Source organism: Ctenocephalides felis, unplaced genomic scaffold (assembly GCF_003426905.1).
Source record: "Ctenocephalides felis isolate EL2017-DRISC unplaced genomic scaffold, ASM342690v1 CF-g0.4_SCAFFOLD_01170, whole genome shotgun sequence".
In the NCBI taxonomy this organism is placed as follows: Eukaryota; Metazoa; Arthropoda; class Insecta; order Siphonaptera; family Pulicidae; genus Ctenocephalides; species Ctenocephalides felis.
The window spans coordinates 2,401,061-2,413,755 of NW_020537324.1; the positions used below are offsets into that span (position 1 = coordinate 2,401,061).

Genomic DNA, 12,695 nt, shown 5'->3' on the forward strand with positions numbered 1-12,695 from the left:
CTTAAATAAGCAATGGAAATCCTATAAATGGTTAATGTTATATTTTTTAGTTTATGATAATTTTATTTACCTTGCCTTAGACTTTCAATAATTTATTACTGCCAAAACTTTGACAAAAAAAGATTTTATCAGTAATTTTATACTTGAAATGCACATTTAAAATACCTCGTAAATAGATTTTTTGTCAATTATTTATATCTAATTTATGTAGAATTAATATTAATTTTCAATTTATAGTTTATAACTTGTACAGCAATTAAACTTGAGCTGTGAAAGCAATAACAAGTGCCTCAGATGTCCTAAAAGATTGAGTTTAATTTTGCATTTTTAAAGGCACTTTAACTATTTTTATATTAGGTTATTTTGAATATTTTTGTAACAAAAAATATACTTAAGTACAAACTTAATTCACGATAAAAATATTGTTTCATAGGGTACTTAACATATTTAATTAAAGCGTAATTAAAATAAATAAATTATTTGAAAAATATTTTTTATTTTCATATAACATAACAATAATGAAAATGTTATTAATTCTAATATTGCTATAAGCATTCTTTAAACTGAACTTGGTATTAGCTGTGTTCACAATTAGAGTGATTTCTAATGTACTTTTTGCTTGTCAAAGAGATCATTTTAAATTACTTATGTTTTTAATAATTTAGTGATATTTATTTCATTTTTGATTATTTGTTTTGAGTGTAAAGTTCTCAAGTTGATATATTAACATTTTCAATTAATATATCAGATACAAAGTATATTAATTGAGGGAACTTGTTCTACTCAAATATTAAATATATTATTTTATTCTAAATTTATATCAATAAATGCTTGTTTTTAATAATAAATTTGAAAGCCATAATATTCTATGTGAATTATGTTTACTTTTTATCACAGGGGACTAAATTCTGTAAGTAAATGCATTTCTAAAGATTTTGCTACAATTCCGTATAAAAAGTTGGTCTATTTATACCTAATAACTGAAATACGTGAGGTAAAAGAAAAACTGTATTGAAACCTATCATTCCATATGTAAAATATTTATATGATAATTCCACAATTAATTTAGAACGATTTTGTAAGGAATTTTCAGATTTTCTCAGTTCATGTGGATCTTTTCTTATAAGGGCGCACACTAAGGCATAAGACAAAGATTTGCAAATAGCTCGAGTAGCCATTATGCAGCACAATCCCAATGTTGTACGAAGTAAAGTTAAACCCTGCATACTCCATGAAGGCCAAATTATTGCATATGGAGGAGGTAATGATGGTATAACCATTCTACCAAGTTGGTAATTCAGCCAAGCACCAAGCACAATACCCACATAAACAGAAGTGGTCATTGTTGTATCACCTCTGAAAGTAGGATAAATAATATACTGAATTATATGAATGAATAAATTATATCAATTAAAGTTATTGCATTGCAATTTACCTTGTTGGTGTCCAACGATCAGCACTTGGATATTTCCATATTAAAAGTAAAGATAACAAAAGAACTGCTAGAGGACTCATTGGATTTGTAACTAAAAACCCATCTAATAGATCAGCCAGTGGAACTAATGGAATCATAAGTAATAATGCCAAGAATAACCCAGCAATAACATCCTATATGGTAAATAATAAAACTAAGTGATTTGTTTGAGCCCATGATTATATTATATGTATTTTATAATTACCAATGCACTGTGCATTCCTAAATATAATCTACTGACACTGATGAGCAAACACCAAGTCAAAGTAACTGCTCCACCAAGATGCAATGGATAAATATATCGTTCTGCAGTGAATATTAAAACAGATAAAGGAATTGCAATTCCAACCATAGCATGCGTTGAAGGCATTCCATATTCTTGTGACCACTTTTCTTGTAAGCGTATACAAGGTGGACCTGGTCTAGGCCATCTGATAACATCTTTTAAACCTTGACCTAAAGTTGAGATATACAGTTATAGAATTTAGGAATATCAATGAGTTATAGAAGTGTATATTACCTATATACATTATAACAGACCAAACAAAGATAACACGTCTTCCTACAGCACCATCGATATTCCAGAACCAAAATGGTATAAAAGTTGCATAAAAAATTTCATCGCCTAACTCAGTTCCTATACGAAAAAGATAGTACCAAAATTTGTTGGTGATTTCATATTTAGGTTTATTCAGTTCGAAATCTGAATCTGTTGAAGCATCATCAGTAGATACACATTGCGACGATTGTGATTCCGTGCTAACATTTCTTTTGTGACATTTGAGGTTAACATCATTAAATTGACTATTATCACTTTGTTCATAAATATTTTTAGTGGCAGTGTATTTTTGTTGGTTTTCAATTTGTTTTCGATTTATATCATATTCTGTATCACTATTATTTTTTTGAACTGAGGGTTTATACTTTACACCAAAGTATTTTTGAACTTCAACAACTAGATCAGGTCCTTTCAAATATTCAACTGATTGTTTTATCTTGTTCATGGTTAAGTTAAGTATTTTTATTTAACAATATAACAATAAATAGTAATAAAATAACAATTATATTTGGATCATTTAAACGTTAGCACAAGAACCAATTGCATTTTGCTTTGACAGTTGACAGATGACAGTTCGATACCGCTAGACAACAAATGTTACCAGAGTAAATATCAAGTGATGTTTTTTATGTAATTATATTCGCTATTTATAATTGCGTCCTTTTCATATTTAACAAATTAAAATGTGGTTTATTTATTAATTGTAGTTCACCAACCTATAAAAATCTGCCAAAATTTGAATAAAATCATAAATGTCAAAATAGAACATGGCAATACTAGTGAAACATTCGGCCAATCAAATGCATCTTTAAAACATTGAAGGAGGGTTCGCTGCCATGTTGAATGTCGCTTCATTTCAGTCAATTATAAAACAAGGTCCTATTTGTGTAACATTTTATTAGTGTAGTGAATTTTTACAGGATTATACATAATATTTAGGTGAGTCGATTTTAAATATATATTTATTGTGTTTATAAATGTATTAAACTTGGTATTGACTGGTTGTTCTTCTTGTGGCATCAATTTATCATACCGGCTTTTTTTAACGATTTCTGTTTGTAGACGCTATTACAAATTTATTTTGTAAAGTATATGGTTAATAATATGATTTTCAAAAAAATTCGTAAAGTAAAAGCCAATATGATGTTGCACAATTGTTTATTGTTATATGTAATAATTTAATTGTAATTAAATTTTTGCATAATTGCAATATCCAAATATCACGTAATTTTTGTCAGTGGAAAGTACACTTATTAGTCAGTCCATGGTATTTTTAATCAAATTGTACTATATACCAAGTTTAATTCTAAAACCCAGTCTATTGAATTATACGTACACATTTTCATTAATAAACTTGTTTTAATGGCAACAAGCCCCCCATTTTGCTTGGTGTTTATTGCCATTTACCAGGATCAATTAACCAACCAATTAACTCTAATGGCCTGCTGATGAAATTGACTTTACAATTCTCTTTCCTTAGACCCTGTTGTAAAATGTAGATGCTGAAATACAGAATCGTTAATGAATCATAATGATTAAATATATATTTACTTAATATTAGTAATCTAGACTAATTAGATAAATTCGTCTGGAAAACTAATATTTCTTATTAGAATACTACTAATATTAATTACCTGACGAAAAATTTTTCCCGCCTACATTTGCTGATGGTAACACGATTAGAAAATACTGTTTCTCCAAATATATTCTTCAGATAACTACTAGAATTATCTTCCAATGTTTTATTTTTACACTTATTTTCAAAATAAGAAATAGTGTTAAATTTTTAAAAAATAATAAAACACATTTAATGAGCTATAATTTGATATAGTGTTCATTCTATTGCATATGGAAAAAAGTACACAGATATTAGAGTAAAAATTTCTTTAACTTAGAGGTAAAATCTATCCTTTGTTAATCAGCAAATGTTGTGTGTTATAAATTTCTGTAAGAATCAGCTCTGGTTCTCAAACTTGAATATATATATTTCAATTTTATTGGGTCAGCAAAAAAGAAATAAAACCAAAAACACAATTATGTCCGAGGACCCATAGACCGAAACGATCGGACAACAGGGCTCCATAATGAAGATTCATTATCGATTCAGTCGTCATATACAATACGATTCGCGTGCTTCATCGAAATATTCACAAAATGGCATAAAAAAGACAATTTCATGGGAAGTTTATCGATGCTTTTATGATATAGAGGACATACATAAATATATACCCGCATTCGATGCATATTGCGAATCAAAAATGATATATAATGATAATACACTTAATGTTTTGCTTTTACGGAATAGAAATAGACTTGCAGATGAGAAAATATTTTGATACATCGAACGCGATATGAAGAGTGAATTTCCCGATTGTGTGATTTCACAAAGAAGTCATTTTAAATTGGAATAACTATTTGTATATGTGAGTCAAATTTGACCTTTTTCTCAAAAACGTTGCACTGATTTCAAAACTGTAGGGAAACTCGAGAAGAACCCGTATTCATTAATTTAGTGAGAAGATCGCCGAGCCGTTTCTCAATATTTAGCAAATCAAGCCAAAAGCTTAATTTTTTAATGATTTGGCTTTATGGATGGCAATCCAATGGTTGGCCTATTTCTTTTAGGTGAATTGTAAAGAATATTTGTAATACTGTAAATTCTGCTCATCGTGCCTTAAGGCAAATTGCTGGAACTTCCCGTACTGCAATGAAATATTCGAAGAAAGGAATTTTTGGAAATTAAAAAAAAATGAAGTAAAACTATTGTCTTTCCCAAGCAGCATTTTGAATCATTCAAATCGGATGCTTAGTTCTACTCAAAAACTGCAATTTTTGCACATTTGGCTCTGTATCTCCGAAATGATTAGACCCTTTTTTGCCAAAAACTAATCATCATTTCTCCAAAAGAACTCGTATTCATTCATTTTGTGAGAATATCGGCTGAGCCGTTTCTTATTAATATTTAACAAATGAATGCAAAACTTTTCGTCAACGTTTTTGCTAAAAGATCTAAACCCATTTTTTTAACTTCCCGTAGGGTAAGTTATTGTAGTGGGCCGAAAATCGGAATTGAAATTTTTTACATTTCTCGACGTTTTGAAGGTTTCTGAACTTTTTGGCATACTTCAGAAAAAATGGATGTGTGTGTGTATGTATGTATGTATGTATGTATGTATGTATGTATGTATGTATGGATACAATTTTTCGCCCACGTTTTCGGGCGTACGGATCAACCGATTTGAATGATCTAAAAAACATTCAATTAGTAATGATTGGGAGAAGTGGTTATTAGTTTTTTGCAAAGGCAGGCCCAGCCATTTCGAAGATACGGAGCTAAATGTACAAAAAATGGCAGTTTTTGAGAGAACTAAGCGTCCGATTCAATTGATCCAAAGAACTTTCTGCTTGTCTTAACAAAATAATTGATTTTGTAAAAAAAAAATTGTTTCAATTTTTTTTTTAATTTTTTGTATATCGAAAATAATTCAGATTTTATTTTTAATTCTGACTATAGTTCTAATATAACTTAAACAAATAATTTTAACTTTGCAATTCAGTTTATATAATTCTTATAAATATTAGACAATGTTACAATATTTATAATAATCTATTTGAAAACATTCAGTATTCCTCGAACATTTCGTTACGGTGCGGGAAGTTCCAGCAATTTGCCTTAAGGCACGATGGCCACCCACCCCACTAGTTAAATTAAAAACTGTTCGAAAAATATCATTTGGGAATAGTCGTGGGTTAGTTTTTTGTAAAGATAGTTCGTTCCATTTCTTCGTAATTGTTGAAATTTGACGATTTTAATCTAACTTTTCATAGCGTTTAACGATCATTCTAATAATATAGGTACACATTTTGGAAAATTATTTCACATTTTATTTCCATCCAGATATATTTATATCTGGAAATACTATCTAAAGTCAATAATAATTACGTTATTCCGATTATGGCTTCAATAATTAAAATTTGTTCTAACATACCTGAATTCTAATCTTTTTATCTGATAAGGCTATGTGCATCATGTTCACAAGCCTTTATCGCAAATCGACTGGAATTACATTACTTATAACGGTAATTTGAAATTTATAGCAAAATTACATATTTTTAGTATTAAAATCATTTATATTTATATTTATATAAATATTATTGACATCAACATGAAGCTCATGCATGCATGTATGCATTCATATGAATATTGCACGCGAATATAATTTTCATTTTTTAAATAAAAAGTAATGGTCATGGATCGTCAAACATTGTACAGTGTTCATATGAGGGATATTATTTGACCATATCCATTGAACGCGCAGGGATAATAACACAGGAAGCTCGTGTCGCCCTACAGTTCCGATTGCCTAGTGTGATATGAAAAATGAAAATAAACTTATGCAATATGTTCGATGTAGATTCACAAGAATTATTTGATACATATACAGTAGGCTATATGCATCATGTAGAACCCCGTTAAAACGATCATGTTTGGTACGATTTCTTGCATAATACGCTATTTGCTCCTGGCTCCAAAAATTATATTATCAAACTCATTAGCCAGAGACCCACTCATGTTCGTTCCACTTAGTGCAAAGGAAATAAAGATATTTAAATTTTTTACGAAAAGAAAGAGCGTTACTTGCTACACTTCTACAATCCTACAATCTTTATAATTTCGAATTGTTTTAAAAAAAAAAAATAACATTTTTCACATAGGGCAAGGTTGCTGAAGTCGCACTTCCTAAATAATGTTGCAATTAAATGAAACAAAAATCTTTGGGATCAATCGAATATTTATTTAGTTGGCTTTTATAGTTGTCTGAAATTTTATTAAGACACTCATTCAAGATAACAAGAGACCGGTAACATAACATAAATATTTTATTCAAAAATTAAGCGTTATTTGCGATATTTCTACAATCCTACAGTCTTTATAATTTCGAACTGTTAAAAAAAATCACATTACTTATATAGGGTAAGGAAGGCTGCTCAAATCGTAGATCTGATTAATGCTGTTATAGTTATTGCAATTAAGTGAAACAAAAATCTTTGGCGCTAATTAAAAATTTATTTAATTGGCCGAATTTTATTATGGCTCGTCAAAAATAACAAGAGACCGGTAACATAACATGGATATTTTATCCAAGAATTAACTCAGGAATTGTTCATTAAATAACGCATCATTTTTTATATATCATTAACCAGAAATTACATATCGAAGCTTGACTTTTAAATGACGTGGCTTTATAGATGACAATCCAATGGTTGGCCTATCTTTTAGGTGAATTTTAATAGAATATTTGTATTATTTAAATTCTGCTTTAAAAAATCTATCAAACTTAGTTTTCTCAAAAACTGCCATTTTGAGCACATTTAGCTCCGTATCTCCGAAACGGCTAGATTTTCCTTTGCCAAAAACTAATCACCACTTCTTCCTATCATGACGAATTGAATATTTTTGATCATTCAAATCGGATGCTCTGTTCTCTCACAAACTCAATTTTTATTTTCTGCACTCTTTGCTTCGTATCTCCGAAACAGCTGGACCTGCCTTTGCCAAATACTAATCAACACATCTCTCTATCAATAGGAATCAAATATTTTTTGAACCATTCAAATCGGTTGATCCGTGCGCTCGAAAACGTGGACGAAAAATTGTATCCATATACACACACACATCCATTTTTTCTAAGGTATGCCAAAATGAAACTTTCAAAACGTTGAAGGTATGCAAAAATTTTTAATTTCGATTTTTAGACGATTACTATAACTTACCCTACGGGAAGTTAATATAGGTAAAGAAACCTTTGGTTTGCCTTGTATCTAAATACTGCCTAAAATAAGAAGTTTGAGTACAACAACTCTTAGGACAGAATTTCTGTTTGCTCGACAATATAAAAAATATGATGTTCTAATAATGTACTAGTATATCTTCATATTCCGAATGTCGAATCGATGGAATTTTACAAACTCACATAAATATGTATACAGTAACACCCTCGCAAGCAGTCAGCAGTCAACTCAGCAGTTGTGATAAATTCATCATACGGTCAGCCAAACGTAACGAGAATGCGGGTTTTTTATTATAATGATAATACCGTACATAGTTTCATTTTTAATGAATGGAACTTGCTATCCTTATGTCGTCTATGACATCAGTTACGTGGATGATGATAATAAAATGAAAAGGAATTGTAAATGGTAATTGTAATAATTGTATTCTAAACATTCGCTTGTTTTGCCTTCGTCTTATACATACAATTTATTGCCAAACTGTATAAACATATATATTTATAATCAATTGTCCAATGTAGTACACAAAAGGGCAGTTGGGTATCTGATCTTATAAAATGTGTCATTTACCTCCCTCTGGATCAATACAGATTTTTTTTCGAGACATCCTTTCCTGTTAGCGGTAATTTCTGTACAAAGGGCTCTCTAAATGGCTTCATTTGATATAGAAATGATGCTGGTGTAAGAATGAACGCTGGTACCGCGATCTTAAATCACTATTATGCTGTCATCAAAAGCCTTTTATATTATTTCCTTTACGCTAACCATTCAAATTTAGTACCTAATAAGGAAATACTCTGTTTCATTGAGGTACTTCCTTGGTTTTTTCATTAAATTTCAACATTACGAATTTAAATATTTATTTGCCTCAGTATGTAATTGAGAATTCTGGCGGGCTATATTTTTCCTAAAATTTAGTTAATCTATGATACACTTCTATTTTTTATTTTTTGATGATTCTGTTTGATTCAACTTCATAAGAATTTCAGATTATTTCATTTGTAATTTCGAAACCTAATATTTTAGGTGTGTCTTGATAACTTATCTTCCTGTACTTTTTTATTTGCTGTGTTATAAAATACTTTGTTTGCAAATATAATGCGATTGCATCACTTTTATTGAAATGTATATAATCATGATTAGATTGGAGCTGTTTCGCTTCTAATCCGTAGAACAAATATTTCAAAACGGTACTTGAAGATTTACCATTTGATTTATCAACTTGGTGCAAAATTTATTGCTTCCTATTAAATTACCATTAATCAGATCGCTGTATGCGATTACAGTAATTCTGGTGGAAATAGTTTAAATATATCTTTATGGATTTTTTATTCTTTTGCTGTTTATATTTAAAGAAATTTTATTAGATTTTAATTGCAATAATTGTAGAAACAACATAATTTATTGTAGATCTCAGTTGCTCCGCTGCTCCATACACCAGAATCAGGAAACCTAAAAAAAATATGGTCAGTTAGCTTGATATAGTAAAATTGCTTCAAATAGTACTACATATGATAAAATTTTATTAATATCATTCAAAATAGCTCATAGATATAACTAATGTTCTGATTGTTATAAAAAAAGAAATGATATTAAAAAAAAAAAAAATTTTTTTTCTTTTTTTGTGAAATCAGCGACAAGATTCTAAGGATCCTAGGAGCTGTTGTGATGATACTTTTTAACTAAATGGCATTTTCAGAAGACAACCTAATGGTTGCCTTATCTATAATTAATATTTTTATTATTGGAATTTCTACAATACTGCTGATTCTTCAATTAATTGGCATATTCCAATATGTTGCCATTGAATGTTATTTTGCTTCTTGAGTCACTTTAGTGGAGAATGCTTTTTTTTTTAAGTATTTCTTTGAACTATTAGATTATGACTGCAAAAGGCAGAAAAGAAAATATAAATCTTAAAGATGGTGATAAAGTTCAAAATTGACATATTGGAAAATGCTTATTAATTACAAAAATCTATTATATAATAAAATGAATTTAAGAGAGAAATAAATTTATTCATTAAAGTATGGAAAAAATCATTTTGGAGATAATGGCAGCAAATCGTTTGGATATGTTCTTTTTAGTCTCCTTATTTGTTATGGAGATTGAATACATTTCAGTTCCCGATTTATACCGGGGTACTTAATTTACTTTGACAAGTTGAGCAAGAAGAATGAATGCTCTTTTTAAACTATCCATATAACTATTCCAACAACAGGATCACTTTTTATGCCATCAATATTCAATTCACAAAGCCACACAGAATCCTAAAGCGTAGAACCTCTTCCGTTTGGAGGATGTGTTTACCACGTGACCTCATCAGAAACAGATGCCGTGTGAATACTAATCATCACCATGTAATAAATTTAACGTTAAATGCGCGTTAACTTTTCACCTTATCCTGTGAGCCTTTCGATAATCGTTAAACTTGCTGTTTTATCAAATTTGTTGGAAACGTAGCAAAATTCTATCATAAAAAATGTAATAGCTTTACTTTTATTAAATTTGAATTTTTATTATATGGATTAAAAATCTGTAACGTCTATAATATTTCATTTGCTAATCCATGTTAACGATTTCCACAAATATTCAATTTAAAAAATGTCATTTTTACAATAGCTGTAAATTGTGCTACACCAAGCAATTATTTGTTTTCCACTTCGCCGATGTATTTGCTGTATACATATTTGTTTTGGCTATTTTTAGTAATATAAATTTTGCGTTAACACAAATTTTGTACAAAATTCTACGGTTTTTTTTTAACACAGTCTTGTTCTATTTGTTGCTAAGCAGGCTAAATAATCCAATATTTATTATTATGGAAAATTTGTCAACTAAAATTTCTACAAGCGATGTGTTCTCATTTCTTAGTATTTCACATACACTTTAATAATAAACATTGATATTTTCCAATACGATAAGGTTTCATCATTTCATTGTCTTCACAATTGTCTTTTGACGCAATTTTTATTACGGAACAGATAGCAAGTTCTTTGTACAATGAAATTTATTATTAAACAAATAAATTTTATTAGTCCATAATCGTTTCTAGTAAGTCGTAAGTCGCTACATTTAAATTACATTAAATAAATACTTGGGCGATAAGATCAAATGTGGGTTATTTGGAATTCCCAAAAATTGTACATATTTGCTAAAAATTTATCTGAATGTCAACTTTAGTTGTTATTGTAAATATTGGCTTTTGGTACTTGCTAATATCTTTAATTCACACGAGTCCAGAATAAAGTAAATATAGTCTATTTTAACGTAGGTTCAATACAGAATGGCTTATGAAATGTCTAATATAATATCCGTTATTGTGTGGTTTGAAATACATATAAATTTCAATAATACACAATTTTAAAAAATATTTTATTTTATATTTCATTTTGGATATGCATTTCGTATTTTTAAATGAGATTATTAATCCATTATTTTCTCGTGGGTTTCAGTATAATAAATCTATATTCATATGCGTTGTGAAATCTCGGTATTTTTTATTTAGTAACCAAAAGATACATAATTTCTATAAACTAAATTGACAATTTTTACAGCAAGGGAAAAAAAATCAATAGAGTTGTCCAGCCATACTTAATTTTGGCTTGGTTAATTTTTTATGTTGAAAGCCAGATGATTAAAATTATATAAATGGTGTTTCTGAAAAAGATAATTGCAAAAATTTACAATAAAATTGTAAACCATCTTAGCCAAATAGAAATTCTCATCTTATTTAATTTGAATTTCTATTAATAAACGCAACGCCTATAATATTTAATATAGCCTTGAGTCTAATATTATATAAGGAATTTTAATTTCCTGTCAATTTGTTATTTTTATATTAGAATTTATTTTTGGTTTTACTTCATTATGTTTTTCTTGTTTAACGTATAGGGTGTCTATTGATCACGGGAGCCTTAAATGGGGGGTGGAGATTTGATAAAAAATTATAAAATATCCCGTGAGGGAGGTGAAGTGCCTAGTAAGATATTACATGCACTTATTTTTTACCTTAATTTAAAATAAAATAAAAAATTTACCAAAAATGTTTTCTGAAAACAGGTAATTTTGGATGGGGAGGATGGTTGTTTTTATAATATTACCACGTGGTTAAAGGACGTCCCCGTAGAAGTAATGCTGATAACTTCTACTCATTGTCCTTTATCTTTATTTTATCACTAAATGGACTTTATTATATTTGTTAAATGGACAGTTGTGAATTATATGGTAAATACAAAAGCATGAATGATGCTAAGTATTTCCAAAGGGGATTTGCTTTGGGAGCCCTCTTCAGCTTGATTATATTTTTATCTACGAATATAATCTAAAATTGTGATTAATTTAACGTGTAATTTTTCATGGTATTTTATTACCATTACCACCAAGTCTTGTGAGCGAATCGTCTTATCTGCAGCCTGAATATCTTCTCCATTTATCCAATAAGTACATTCTGTGTTATGGCTATCGCGGTATCATAATAATTTAGCAAGGAGACAGTTCAGGCATTCCATCAGAGTTGACATTCGATCTCCGATATGAGAGCCCACTCGTTTCATATTTGTAACGACGATTCCTCTTTCATTTCTTGTGTGAGCTCCTTGGACACGCTCCTCGCACAATCATTTGTAATAGATACCTCTTCTGTTTTTATCGCATTCATGTGAGCTCGCTGGTATAAACAAATTCTCAAATGCTCAAAAGTTTCATATGGCACGACTGTTTTAATGAGGATACTTATAATTCCATTCATGATAAATATTCCTTTCTTGTTATCTATACTATTCGTTTGGAATCATATTTTGATTATCAGTTTAGTTTAATTTATTAATTTACAAGAGTAATATGATCATAAAAACTGGATACCTTCCC

At 29.2% G+C, this 12,695-nt stretch overlaps 1 protein-coding gene across 1 annotated transcript; it reads right to left on the reverse strand.

Annotated features, from left to right (window-relative positions):
- Positions 1 to 907: 907 nt before the first annotated feature.
- On the reverse strand, positions 908 to 2,584 carry LOC113367963 (sphingosine-1-phosphate phosphatase 1-like). The gene is made up of 4 exons (XM_026609532.1): positions 1,995 to 2,584; positions 1,680 to 1,930; positions 1,436 to 1,608; positions 908 to 1,356 (listed from the first exon to the last, which is right to left on the reverse strand). Exons 1-4 carry the CDS (start codon positions 2,476 to 2,478, stop codon positions 939 to 941), a joined length of 1,326 nt encoding a protein of 441 aa, XP_026465317.1. The 5' UTR covers positions 2,479 to 2,584; the 3' UTR covers positions 908 to 938.
- Between the last annotated feature and the right edge of the window lie 10,111 nt (positions 2,585 to 12,695).

Bases quoted from the DNA above. Each gene is read 5' to 3' on its own strand.
- LOC113367963 (XM_026609532.1), bottom strand. From the start codon at position 2,478: ATGAACAAGATAAAACAATCAGTTGAATATTTGAAAGGACCTGATCTA. The intron at 1,931-1,994 runs GTAATATACACT...TCTCAACTTTAG, and splicing joins GTCTGTTATAATGTATATAG to GTCAAGGTTTAAAAGATGTT. The intron at 1,357-1,435 runs GTAAATTGCAAT...TCCTACTTTCAG, and splicing joins GATCGTTGGACACCAACAAG to AGGTGATACAACAATGACCA.